Source organism: Rhipicephalus sanguineus, chromosome 3 (genome assembly GCF_013339695.2).
Source record: "Rhipicephalus sanguineus isolate Rsan-2018 chromosome 3, BIME_Rsan_1.4, whole genome shotgun sequence".
NCBI lineage: Eukaryota > Metazoa > Arthropoda > Arachnida > Ixodida > Ixodidae > Rhipicephalus > Rhipicephalus sanguineus.
The window spans coordinates 213803849-213817471 of NC_051178.1; the positions used below are offsets into that span (position 1 = coordinate 213803849).

The 13623-nt window shown below is 47.5% G+C and overlaps 1 protein-coding gene across 1 annotated transcript in view; it reads left to right on the forward strand.

Moving 5' to 3' along the window:
- LOC119388270 (band 4.1-like protein 4) overlaps positions 1-13623 on the forward strand; it is a 166064-nt gene that overhangs the window by 133214 nt on the left and 19227 nt on the right. Inside the window, exon 17 of the mRNA XM_037655949.2 lies at positions 10710-10787. Within this exon, the coding sequence (XP_037511877.1) occupies positions 10710-10787 (78 nt within the window). The remainder of the gene's footprint in view (positions 1-10709; positions 10788-13623) is intronic.

Sequence of the window (13623 nt, forward strand, 5' to 3'; positions counted from 1 at the left end):
GCCTGAGCTTTTTTCTCAGAACTGGGGTACGCGTCCAAAGGGAGCGTCCCATCAGGAGCTCAGCTGGACTATAACTGCAGATACGTGGCGTGTTACGGTAAGCGAGTAATGCCAAGAATGGATCATTGGCTTTTTTAAACATGTCCTTAATGGTCCGGACCATGCTCTCTACTTTCCCGTTGGATTGCGGATAACGGGGACTACTTGTAATGTGCCGGAATCCATATACCTCGGCAAAGTTCTGAAATGCTGTGCAAGCGAATTGTGGCCCAGTGTCGCTGATCACGGTATCTGGAATGCCATGTCGTGCAAAAATGCTTGTAGCTGCAAGGATGACCGCATCAGCTGACGTGGACCGCAGTGAAATAACTTCCGGATATTTAGAGCGGTAGTCCACTACAAGCAAGAAATCTTGACCATCCAGATGGAATAAGTCCAAGGCGACTTGCTCCCAAGGTGATGAGGGAGTCTTAGTGCAGATTAGAGGCTCAGCTGGCTGGATTCTAGTGGTAGCACAAGAGCGACAGTTGGATATGGCTGCCTTGAGTTGGCTAGTGATACCGGGCCACCAGAGCGAACTTCTGGCTAAAGCCAAACGACGGTTGATGCCTTGATGACCATCATGCAGCAATTCCAGCATGTTCTTGTGCAAAACATTTGGTACAACGGGTCGTTCACCCATCATTAACAAGCCTTCACAGACAGAGAAGTTGCTGCAATGTTTCCAAAAAGGAGTCATGTTAAGGGGTAACCGATCATGTCTGGGCCAGCCTTCAGTGCAGTATTCTACGAGGTTAGCACATTCTTCATCCACAGCCTGCTGGACTTAAAGTTATCAAGACGTACTGCCAAAGTAGAGGGAAAAGTTGCCAGTACCTGGGATACGAAGAGTTCCACATTGTTTGCTGAAACTGGAGGTGAAACTTGAGGGTCCCTGGACAGCTTGTCAGCAGTGGCTAGGAATTTGCCTGGCATGTACCTGACGGAGAACTGGTACGGAAGCAGTCGTATCTGAAAACTTTGCAACCTCGGAGGCATGATGTCGAGGTCAGCTGAACCAAGCAACTTCACAGGCGGTTGGTGATCGGTCTCAATGATAAACTGGAGACCCCGCAAGAACTCGTCGAATCTTTGGACCGCCCACGCAGCAGCCAGAGCTTCCTTTTCGATTTGGCTGTATTTCTGCTCTGCGGTTGTGAGAACTCTTGATGCAAAATCGACTGCACGCCTTTCACCATTTGGTTGGTCTTGCAAAAGTACGGCTCCAAGTCCGTAAGAGCTAGCGTCCGCCGATACAATTGTTGCGAGCTCAGAGTTATACCTGGCTACACAGACACTTAAAGTCACCATTTGCTTCAGCGACTCAAAGGCGGTGGCTTGTTCAGCAGCAGCCTAATAGGTGCAGTCACAGTCCAGAGGTTCGGCAAGAAGCGTCCAATGTGGTTAAGCATGCCGAGGAAGCGTCGAACTCCAGCCAAGTCAGTCGGAGGCTGCAACTCCGAAATGGCAGCTAGCTTGTCTGGGTCAGGTGCCACGCCATCAGCACTGATGATGACGCCAAGAAATTTGACTGGTGAAACACCAAAGGCACATTTGGAGGCATTCAAAGTGATCCCGCCATCTTGAAGTTTCTGAAGAACAACCCGAAGACGGCGGTCATGCTCTGCTCTATCTCTGCCGAACACCAGAATATCATCAACCATGTTGACACATCCTTTGGTTCCTTCAAGAATGCGAGACATCTGACGCTAGAAAGCTTCCGGAGCATATGTTATTCCAAAGTGTAGGTGGCACTAGCAGTAGCGTTCGAACGGAGTAATAAACATTGTATACTCTTGCGAGCTTTCAGAGAGACGCACCTGGTGGAATCCTGCTTGTGCATCCAGCTTGGAGAATACTGTTGCAGGTCCAATCTGTCTAATCACCTGGTCGACCGTTGGCATAAGGTGGCGCTCACCGAGTACCACTTGGTTAAGCTTTGTTAAGTCCACATACAGTCGATAGCCACCGGATGACTTAGGAATGACAAGTCCGGTGCACCATGGCGTTGGTTTCTCTTCTCGTCGAATCACACCATCTCGCTCTAGCTTGTCAAGTTCACTTTTTACTACTCCCAAAAGTGGTATAGGGATCCTTCTGGGTACGGGCAAGGAGAATGGCACCGCTCCTGGCTTGATGCGAATGTGATACTCATCAGACATTGTACCCAAGCCTGAGAGGAGTGGAGCCGCGGCTTGAGGCGCAGATTGAGGCGTAGCAATTTTGTGGTTTTGAGGTACATCGTCAATGAATTGGATGACTCCGAGACCAACAATCGCCTCGTAACCAAGGAGAGGTGTGTCGATACCATGCACCACGTAGAGTTTCTGTTGTATAAAGCGAGCACGCCAGGTCAAAGTTGCGGAAAACGTACCGATGAGGTTGAGTGTGTTGCGTCCTGGCCCAAGAAGTTGTTCGCCTTCCGGCGCGTCAAGCGAAGCTGGCCATCCCTGGAACGTCATGGGGACAACAGAGACATCGGCACCCGAGTCCACTGTAAAGCGAAGAGCGTGTCCATTGACTTCCACGCAGACGATCGACCAAGTTCGCGGGAGACGTTTACTGCGAGCAGCTGAATGTTACTGAGGCGCCTCTTCCTGGAACGGCAAACTGCAGTGAAGTGTCCTCTCTTGTGACATAAGCTGCATGATGCATTCTTCACCGGGCAATCTTGGCGAGAGTGCGCTGCGTAACTACAGTAGTCGCACGAAGCATTCGATGAGACACGATGCTGGTTATCCTCTGGACGAGAGCAGCCTTGAAACGCGTCTGAGCTGCGGGCACTGGCTTGCTTCTTTCCAAGAGCGTCTATGTTGAAAGGATCTGCTTGAGAACTCCGGGCTTGTTTCTCGTTTTCAGCGTCTTCGTGTTGGCGAGCTTGAGTCAGTGCATCTTAAAGAGCGAACTTCGCGACGCAGCAGAGCTGGTCCGACAAGCGGGAATCCGGTAGACCCACAACAAAACGGTCGCGCACGAGACGATCTTCTACCGTGAGACGGTAGTTGCACTTCTTCACCGTGTTTTTAAGCACTGTATAGAATGCGTCTAGTCTCTCCGGGCAGCTGATTGCGTTTGTGGAACCGGCTGAACCCGTAGGCTTCATTGACCGGGTGTACAAAGTATCCGTTGAACTTTTCCTTGACTGCGTCGTATGAGGCATAAGCTTCCTCGTCAGTCATGAGAGACAACAAAATAACACGAGCTTGAGGACCCATGCAGTAGAGCAAGGTACGGACTTTTGTTTCTTCGGCAGCAGACGGTAAGCCTGACGCGAAGGAGAAGTCTTCGAACTGTTGAATCCATGCCACCCACTGAGCTGCATTGTCGAAGTTGAACGGCGGCGAAGAGCGAAGAGAAACGCTGGTGCCAGTGGGAGCAGCAGAACTTGAAGTCCTGCGATCGGACATCTTAGTGGCCGGATCCCACTTCTGACACCATGTCGAGACGCTCTGCTGGTAAGGGCCACGCCCTAGAACGCGCCGTCCGCGCAGTGCTTCGCGAGAGACACTGTACGCACCCGTGTCACGTTCTAAAAAGCACCACTTTATTCTCGGCCACTCCCTACATAACTATGAGGGCGCCACCGGTGAGTTATTATTTTCTACGCGCCCTCTACAGACGCCATGTTTACTTTGGAAAACGGGGTGCTGAGAAGGTGGTGATGTCTAAGAAGTGGAAAGAAAAGGAAGGCATTCTTGCAAAGTGAACAATAACTGTATTTTACCTACGACTTCCCGCAACTGTTTGAATCTCATAATAAATAAACAGTGTTTATTTCAGCAAGGCAAATGAGAAACTTTGCCTCGTTTTGTTACTGTGCCCCTGCCCCACTTGTCTTTTTCTTTAAAAGGCTGGACAGACACTGTGTCTCCTCTCTGTAGGGGGGGTAGGTCTTTGGCGTGTTTGTTGTAGTACCGTTTGGTGCGTGTGACCTTTACTGCTCTCTGTTGTTCGCAGCCGACAACTTTCAGCTTGAGCAGAGCTTTAGTTGTTGGGAGAGTGGTTTTAGTTCCAGCCATGAGTAACTGAGCTGGGCTGGCTCCCATCTGTTGCGGTGGTCAAGGATGGCTAAATATAGATCATCGTTGCTCCCTAATGCCTTCTTCAAGAGTGACTTGGCAGTCTTTACTGCTGACTCCGCCATTCCGTTTGCCTGGCGATGTCCTGGGCTCGAGGTGCAGTGCTGAAATTGCCATTCTGCTGCATAGTTTGCAAAATCCACGCACACGAATTGTGGCCCATTGTCACTGATGACGACATCCGGTATCCCATACCTAGTGAAGTGGGCTTTCAGTTTTTTGATGATAGCAGTAGCTGTTGTAGACGGCAATTGATCAATTTCCCGAAAGCCACTGAAGTAGTCAACTGCTGAGGAAATGTTTCCCTTGCAGCTCCATTAGGTCAATCCCAGCTCTTTCCCATGGTCGATCAGGTGTTGGGTGAGGCATCGGGGTCTCCTTCTGTTGTCTGTTACCATGTGCCTGGCATCTTTTGTATGTTCCAATGTAGCTCTTGATCTCAGCGTTCATTTGTGGCCAATACACACAATCTCGAGCCCTGCAGAGACAACTTTCCATTCCAAGGTGTGAGGAGTGCAGTCTCTTCTTGGTGTCATCTCTCATGCTCATTGGGATGACTACACGTTGACCTTTGTAGACCAGACCATCTTGTGCAGTAAGCTCGTCTCTGTGGGCAAAGTAGAGTGTAATTTCAGCTGAGACTTGTTTCTTCTCGTCTGGCCAGCCACTGTAGATGACACTCATAAGTTTCTGCATTGTTCTATCCTGCACTGTCGCACTTTTGATTTCATCCAATCTTTCTTCCTTCACACATTGGCGCACAATGACGTTTACTTCATTGTATTCTAGGCTGCTTTCTGTGTCTGGAAGGAATGCCCTTGACATAGTGTCTGCATTGACGAGTTCCTTGCCTGGACGATACTCAACTTCGATGTTGTAACGCTGTATTTGTAGCAGCATGCCCTGCAGTTGTCACGGAACGTTATCGAGATGTTTGTTGACGATGGACTGCAATGGCTCGTGGTCTGTGATCACTTTTGTATGTCGGCCCAATGCATATCAGTGAAACTTTCGTAGAGCGAACACAATTGCCAGCATCTCCTTGTCGATCTGTGCATATCGTATTTCTGTTGGAGTGAGCGCTCGGCTAGCATAGGAGACTGGGGAGTCTTCTTGCAGAAGTACAGCTCCTAGCCCCTTTTCTCTGGCATCACATTGGATTGTGAGAACTTTCTTTTCATCATAGAAGGCCAGTAGATGGTCACTAGATGCTTCACTTTTTCAAAGGCCTCTTCCTGTTCTATTGACCACGTCCACTTGGAATCCTTAGCTGTCAGTCTTCTAATTGGCTTCATTATTGTTGATATGCTGGTTAGAAATCTGGATATGTAGTTCACCCTGCCACATAGCCTTAGTACTCCACTAACATCACTGGGTGGGGACATTTCACGGATTGCTTTGATCTTGTCGAGGTCAATGACGAGTCTCTTTTCTGTGAGTTTGTGGCCAAGAAAGATGACTTCTTCCTTGTTCAGCTCTAGTTTTGTTTTGTTGAGGCGAATCCCTTGCTCTGTGCGCCTGTCAAGCAGTCTTGCCAACTTCTGGTCATGGTCGAGTTGTGCCACGTCTCTATTTTGGCCCGTGTCATATACAAGTATGTCGTCAGCGACACGCTACTCCTTGTAGGCCATCCAGAGCAGTCTGTAGTCGTTTTTGAAAAATCTCATTGCTTGCAGCCAAGCCAAATGGTAGGCGTAACCACCTGTATCGTCCAAAGGGTGTCTGAAATGTTGTCAGCATGCTCGACTCTTGATCTAAGACACAATGCCAATACCCATTTTTTAAGTCGAATTTTGAGAACACCTTGGCTTTTGCAAGTTCCGGCAGTATGTCTTCTAGTATTGGCAATGGGTGCCATTCTCGCCTGAGAGCTTGGTTTAATGTCCTTGGGTCGATGCAAATTCGCAGCTCACCAACTTTTTCTGTGCTACAACCATGCGGTTGACCATCGGTTGATGGTCATGCGGTTGATGAGCCAACCATGCGGTTGGCTCATCTACTCTGGTGATGATCTGTTGCTGTTCGAGCTCTTGCAGTGTTTGCTTTACATGTGGTTTGATGCTCACTGGTACCCAGCATGTTGCTGATACCTCAGGTGCTACTGTTTCATCGTCACTCAGATGCACAGTCCCTGGGAAGCTGTCGGGTTCATCTCTGAATATTTCTGGGTACTTGTTAGTGATGGCATCCTTCAGCGTTGTCTGGGCTTGCCCAATTGTAGACACCAGGTCGTAATTCACTGTTATAAGGCCCATATTTTCTGACGTGTTTTTTCCTAACAGAGGTGCCAGGTGTTCCTCTACCACAACAAACTCGACTGAATACTTCTTTTGAGTCTTCAGATTTCTCAGGGGAAGCCGACACTTGCTTTGTGATAGTCATTCCATTGTACATCCTCAACTGTGTAGGGACTTCCTCTAGATCTCGGCCATGTACATATCTTTCAGGGATAACATTTACAGAGGCTCCACTGTCGACTTGGAACCTGATGTGGAACCTTGGAACCTTGCTGTCTCTTGTGTCACAAAGATTCCACCTTTCTTTTTTTTTTGCCCCGCCAAGATGTCTTCAGAGCTGGAGTCACTTTCATACACGGCTCGCACACTACTTCTTGTCTTGCACTGCTTTGCGAAGTGGTTTCGCTTGCCACAGTTAGTGCACTCTTTTCCCCACGCTGGACACTAACTTTTCTTGAAAATGTGAACTGTTCCACAGTACCAGCACACTTTCGTTGGTGCGATGGGAATCTTTGTCACACTTTTCTGCTTTGTTGCTTTCACAGCGTGCAGAGGGTCGGCGTCTTGGCTCAGACTGCTTGCTTCTTGCCTGAACGCCGTCAGCTGCTTTGCTGAACTTTCGTGCACAGCGCAAGCTTTTGCGACCTTTTCGAGAGTCGGGTCTTCGAGCTCTAGTAACTTCATTCAGACATCCTCGTTGTGGATTGCGAAGATTACCTGATCGCATATAATCTTGTCGCGTGGTTCCTCAAAATTACAGTCTTGTGCCCTCATTTTTTAGGTCCGTGAGAAAGGAGTCGAAGGGCTCATCTTTCTCCTGCTTTCTAACAAGTACCTTGAGTACACTTCATTTCTTCTCGGGGCGAAGTACTTGTCCAGCTGCTCCAGTACGACACTCGATCAGCACTTGTGAGTGGTCCGTGCCGGGTGCTGCCTCGCCGAAGTCAACCGTGTTGTAGACATCTCTGACCGCGTGTCCCACAATCATTGCAACCTTTTGTTTTTTTGACCTGTCGCAGTCAGGTATAAGTCAAAACGCTGCCTGAACGCCTTTCAGTTCACGCACAGATCTCTCGTGAGGCACATTTTCCCCGGTGACTCATTCACCATGTCGATTGCCATTGTTGCCGTTGCAGTCGGCTTTGTCGTTGCTTTGTAACGGTGGACTCACAGTTGAGGGTCAAGGCGCGGCTCAAGCTTGGTCATCGCTCGCGATCTTGCTTGCTTCGATGTTTGTCACCACTTCTGACACCATGTTTAAATATCGTTTGTGAGGGCAGCAAACAGGAGATAAGGCTTTACACAGATGCCATTTTTATTGATTGGCCCGGTAGAACGTCGTTGATGATGATGATAGCCGTGTAATGATGCCACTGCGATGTGGCTGTTGAGGATGAACTCACTCTTGTAACGGGAAAGGAAAAGGGAATGGAAGGAGAGGCCACTTTTTCGGGAGTAGCCACAGCACCGAGCGCCAGGGCAATGTACCTCTCTCCCCACTAGAAAAAAAGTTATGCGTGTCCTTAACTGACTTAGCGTTATAAAGACCAATGTACAGTGGAGCTGAGGGGCCAGCTTCATGCACTGACTTAACCCGCGAAGGCTGATGATGTCATCAAATAGTGTCACACCTCCTCATCAAGAGCGTCGCACCACCCCCGCTCAGCGCGGCTGCACATCGCCTTCTCCCACGCCCGACTCCGCCCTACCACCTGTATCGGTTTGTTTGTCACATGCCCACTTCTCTCACCTCTACGTTATCAATCTGCATCTTGCTTTTTCTTTCGAGCGGATGTTATTTCATTAAACTGTTGCTAGTCCCAGTGTGTGTGTCGTCAAGACTTCTCTTCTTGCGTACGTGCCTTCAAAGGCTGGGTTCATTGATTTTCCAAGTTGTGTACCAACAGGCCCAACACCAGACTCTTCTACGCCTGCACAGCTGCTCCTCGTTTAGGCTCACCCCCTCCTCCTCTTCGCTTGACCACCTGCACGTCTCCAACCTCCAACTCGCCTCAGCTATATAAGGCTACCCGAAGGTCGCGGGATCAAATCCCGGCCGTGGCTGCTGCATTTTCGATGGAGGCGAAAATGTTTGAGGCCCGAGTACTTAGATTTAGGTGCACGTTAATGAACCCTAGGTGGTAGATATTTCCGGAGCCCTCCACTACGGTGTCCCTCGTAATCATATTGTGGTTTTGGGACGTAAAACCCCATGATATTATTATTATTATGCTATGTAAGGCTGTACCCTCCCCCTCCTTTTCCTCCTCCCATCCTCACTTTTCTTTCCCACCCTCTTGTTATACTATAATATACATGGCTATGCTAATCTTTACCCTATCCCCTCCTCATTTCCTTTCCGTGCTGTACTATACTAATACATGGCTATGCTATGCTTTACGCTGTCTCCTCCTCCTTTTGTTCCTCACCCTCACTCCCCTTCCCCGCCCCTTGCTATACTATACTGTACGTGGCTATGCTTTACCCTGTCCCCGCCTCATTTCCTTCCTCACCTTCACTTCCCTTTCCCACCCCCTTGCTATACTATATGCGAATAATTTGAGCCGATACGCCACCTAGCGGAAAGTGCTCGAAACAGGCTATCGTGGTCCGTGTAGCAGAAGACATTCACTTTCGCACGTGCGGATAGATTCGTCGCTAACAAAAAAAAAAGCATTACAAAGCAGTTCTTCTGTGCTTCGCTATGCACGTCGGCAAGACAGAAAGATGGGAGAGTATCTTTTCACAAGTTCTCGTTTTCTGAGTGAACGGCGAAGAACAGCATAAATGGCCAAGCTCTGCATCGGCATACTGTTACCAATAGTTACTGTGACAATGGTTGTTTATTTATTTATTTTTTATATTTACATATTTATTTATTTATTTATTTATTGAGTACTGCTGGCCTGAATTTCCAGGCCTTGAGCAGGAGTGGATTGGTTACATTTTGAGTACATTTAGAGTTTGTTCTCGACACTCCAGGAACAAGTAATACGTCGTATATAGGAAAGTGGCGCAACACAGGACAAAGACGTAGACGAAGGAACAACTACAAGTGCGCTTGTACTTGTTCCCTCGTCTACGTCTATGCATCAACTAGCCCAGCAACGAGTTTTATATAAATAATACGTCGCTGTGCTAAAAACTTGTTGCACTCGGTGCTCGACATCTACGAATCTTACAGATAACACAACTAGAATGAATCGGAATTGGTTTACGGGGCTGTCCGGCAGCGACTCAAGCTATGAGAGACGTTGTAGTGGAGGGCTCCGAATAATCTCGATCATCTAGGGTTCCGACCTTGCACAGTACGCAGGTGTCTTACATTTTGCATCCATCGAAATGAGGCCGCGGCAACTGAGATCAAACCCATATCTTTCGCGTTAGGAGCCAAACACCGTAACCACTGTGCCACAGTGGCGAACAAAATCAGAGCCTTCATAGTATTAATTCACGGGCTTTGGCAGGGGGGTGCAAAAGGGACACTTGCCCCCCCCTCAAGCCACACCAGCACTCTCCCCCTCCCTGAGCCGCAATGCAATACGGGTTTGCACCCCCCAAGACAAAATCCTGCCGACACTCATGGTATTGTTGATGTCAGTGTGCTTGCTGCGCGGCGCCAATGTCTAGTACGCACACCAAGGCAAGAGATGCTTGCTATATTAGAACGTATGGTAGCTTTGTGCTTTGCTCTTCACACGTTGTGTGCCCGATTTCCTTGGCTTGTGAGCACGTGTACGTACTACAACCTGACCGCGATGTCTCTTCGTAGTGTCCAGGGAGCTATTAACAGGCCAGTATACACCCCACCCATTATGTCACACTTCAGTAGCAGCAGGTAAACACAAAAATATGCGGATCAGCTGACACACACATGCACACCCAGACGAATCAATAAGGCTCACCGCAATGACATTCTCCGCAGTTTCCTGCCACCATTTTTTAGCAGTTAGTAGTCATTGCTTCTTTCCGCCTCTTCTTGTAGCTGCGCTGAATATGCAATATGAATACCTTGTTATTTTGCAATCTACCGTCACTGCTTCATCCTTTGGATTTGAACACGTACAAGGATGTAACGAAGTAATCGACAGACTAAGGTGCTGCAAAGTACTGAAATGTTGCCATGATGCTCTAGGCAATCGCCATTTGATAAATGGTGCCCACTGGCAAGTGCCGACTGCGTTAGCCCACTTGCCTACAAAACACTGCAGAAAAATTTCTCAAGAAATAACTTTCTTGAACAATTCTGCAATATTCTGCCTTGCAGTCAAAAAAACATTATACCATTTAATTAATTGCCTTTGAATCGTAATTGTGCTTGAGTGAGATTATTACCTCGACCACTTACTTTCAGCTGCCATTCAAGAGACAGCGGGAGCGAATCTGATCACCACCACCATAGGCACAAGCATCGGCATCACAGGAGACATAGGTGAGCTGATATCAACCTTGATGCGTTTCTTTGCAATAAAAACTCTAAAAAGAAAAGCAAGATATGCGCAGCTGTGCTCGAATGGCTGGGATATTTACTTACGTCTCAGTGTCTGGAAAGCGGGAAAGAGCTAAATGAAATTTCATCGAACTTTAAAAGTTCGATTCACGAAGCAATTTTTTGGCCGCGGTTCAGCACTGTGTAACCAAATATTCATTGGCTGAAGTTTAAGTAATTGTCAAAAATATGCTTTGGTGATGGCTCTATGGGCAGAAGGTCATTTTATGATCTGCAGTTGTGCAGGCAGAATACAAGGCGTTATATGATGGGAGTACTTATATGGTACTTAAAGAATTTATTTCAGACACATTACGTGGTTTTCATCTTTTAATTACAATAATACTTCTACCAGGGGATTGAGGATAAAGGTGATAGTACATCACCTGAGGAGACCTTGTTGCCATGCATTGCTAACAGCAGCTAACAGCCAAGTGCATATAAAAAAAAAAACTTAACACAGCTTTGAGAATATATCATGCAGATTAAGACAAATCTGAATAAAAATATGCAACACAGTTATTGTAACAAGGTGATAGAATGCACGGTTGTGTATAACTTTATAAAGGTGTTATATGTTCAGAAAAATACCTAACCTAAATATGAAGCTAATCTGACAGCAGATTTCTTACCTTTATTTTGTAAGCTCATGGACTGTTGCAAGACAAAGCTGGTTATCAAGATGAGCGCTAAGCAGGAAATTTAAGTGATGGGAAACCATGGTTAGTTCTGGCTTGTTTCCATGCAAATATCTTTGGTTGTAGAAGCACTCTAAGTAGGCACAGGAACCCACAAATGCACTTACACCTTTTCTAATCTGATTAAAGGTGAATCACAATGCTAAGTGCTGATCAGACATGTAAAGTATGTGGCACAAATAACAGCCGACGCAGACTCAGAAGCTCAAACAGACGTTTATTAGCATCTGCATGAGCCCAGAACGTAAAGATGGCTAGTTCATTCCTGATCAGAACGAGCTCACGAGCACAGCCGCATGCTGTTTTTCTTCTTCTTCTTGTGGGATGAGCGCGGGAAATTCAACAAGACATATAAAATATACGTAAAATTTCATCGATAAAGAAAAAACATGGTTGATCCCTCCATCATAGGAATCGGAATAACACAAAAGTAAAGCGTGCCCTTACAGAAGTAACTGAATGCTTACTGTACATTGATATAAGACAGTTTGCACAATGTATATTGATGTCTGGCACCGTTTAACGTGTATGCACCCACTTTGATGATTGGTGGTACATCTCCATCCCGACGACTAACGTCCATGTTAAATGAATAAACAAACCCTAGTAGTAGCTGTAGTAGTTAACAGTGAAAGCGTAATCAGAGAACGAGGTGTGATAGCCAGAAGAGCGTCGCATATTGGACGCAGAACTTGGTCGCCATCCCACAGCATGTTAAAATGTGATTGAACACCACGGCCGGACTAGAGGGAAACGCAAAGCGCGTCGTGCCGCCTCGGTAGCCCGGCCTCGATTTTTCTCGGGGCGAGCACGTGAGCGTGAAACGCGGTGTTACAACCAGGTGAGGCAGGTGTGCGTCGCAGAGCTATTTTTGGTTTTTATTAGCATGATGCTATGAGCGAGGCCGACGCTTTTACTATGCTTGGGCAAAGGTCACCACCACGCGGTGTGTTAAGGCATTGACAAAATTCAACTTCTATCGAAAACGCACCGAACGGGACGGACGCGTAACGCGTTGCAGGTGCTAGTCGTGGAGGCCACAGCAATGACGAATTACTTTACCTTACCACTCCCAGAGGTCAACACCACCCAGCCAACCGGGAGAGCGGTAGATATAAAAGGCGCGTTTGTAAAGCCTCCAGAGTCTGTTACCGTGGCGCAGTGGATAGCGTGCCCGGCATCTGTTGTTGCGGACCTAGCGGTCGTGGGTTTGATGCCCGTTGACGGTACCTCTTTTGCTTTGCCATCTGATCGTGTATATTTTTTCGACGTCATTTCTGTGACAGAAATGCGTCACTGAAGTCCTGGTGGACCCCGGCATAAAACACTTTCGTGTTAAAAATCAGTTTTGCCCCAGGGACGAAGCAATGAATGCAATAGCAACAAACTGAAAGTAAGGCTAGCAAGTAACTCTGTTGGGTCCAATCTCGTGTAACTCTACAAAACATTGGTGTAAAGGAATGTGGCCAAACCGGTTTTCATGCTGTCTGCTGTCTCAACGCGAAGTAAGCGGTGAGAGCACAGCATGTGCAAGGATTTCACACCTGCGCCAAATATACTGATAAAATTCATGCAAATTGCGCCAAACTGCACCGGGGTCTTGGGTATGATGGTGTCTATCACCAGCACGTCAAAACATGTGCAGCTTGATATTTGGGTCACAAAACTCACAGCCACGGACCAAGGACTACAACCCAGACAAAACAGCACTCATGCATGCATCCCGATGAAGCCACAATGTCATGCACAGTACCGGCGCAGCTTCTGTTGTGCAAGTTGCCTCAACGGCAAAATGCGCTATTCGCAGAGGTTCGTGAACGCCATACGGCAGCGATTCATCGGCTGACGTCGGCTGTTCAAAAAACGCTGCTGGTTATAGGGTACTTTCTAGTGCACTGTACTGCTGGTAGCTTGTTTCAAGTGCTCCATGGCATGTAATAAAGGTAATATTCAGTAATCAATCAAACTGATCAATACAATTGACTGAGAAGAAAAAGAGGTTGGCTTTGGGGAATGCATAAGAAGGGATTGTGTGAATTTTTAGCATTGCGGCATGGGCATGAACGAGGGAGTGCCAAAGG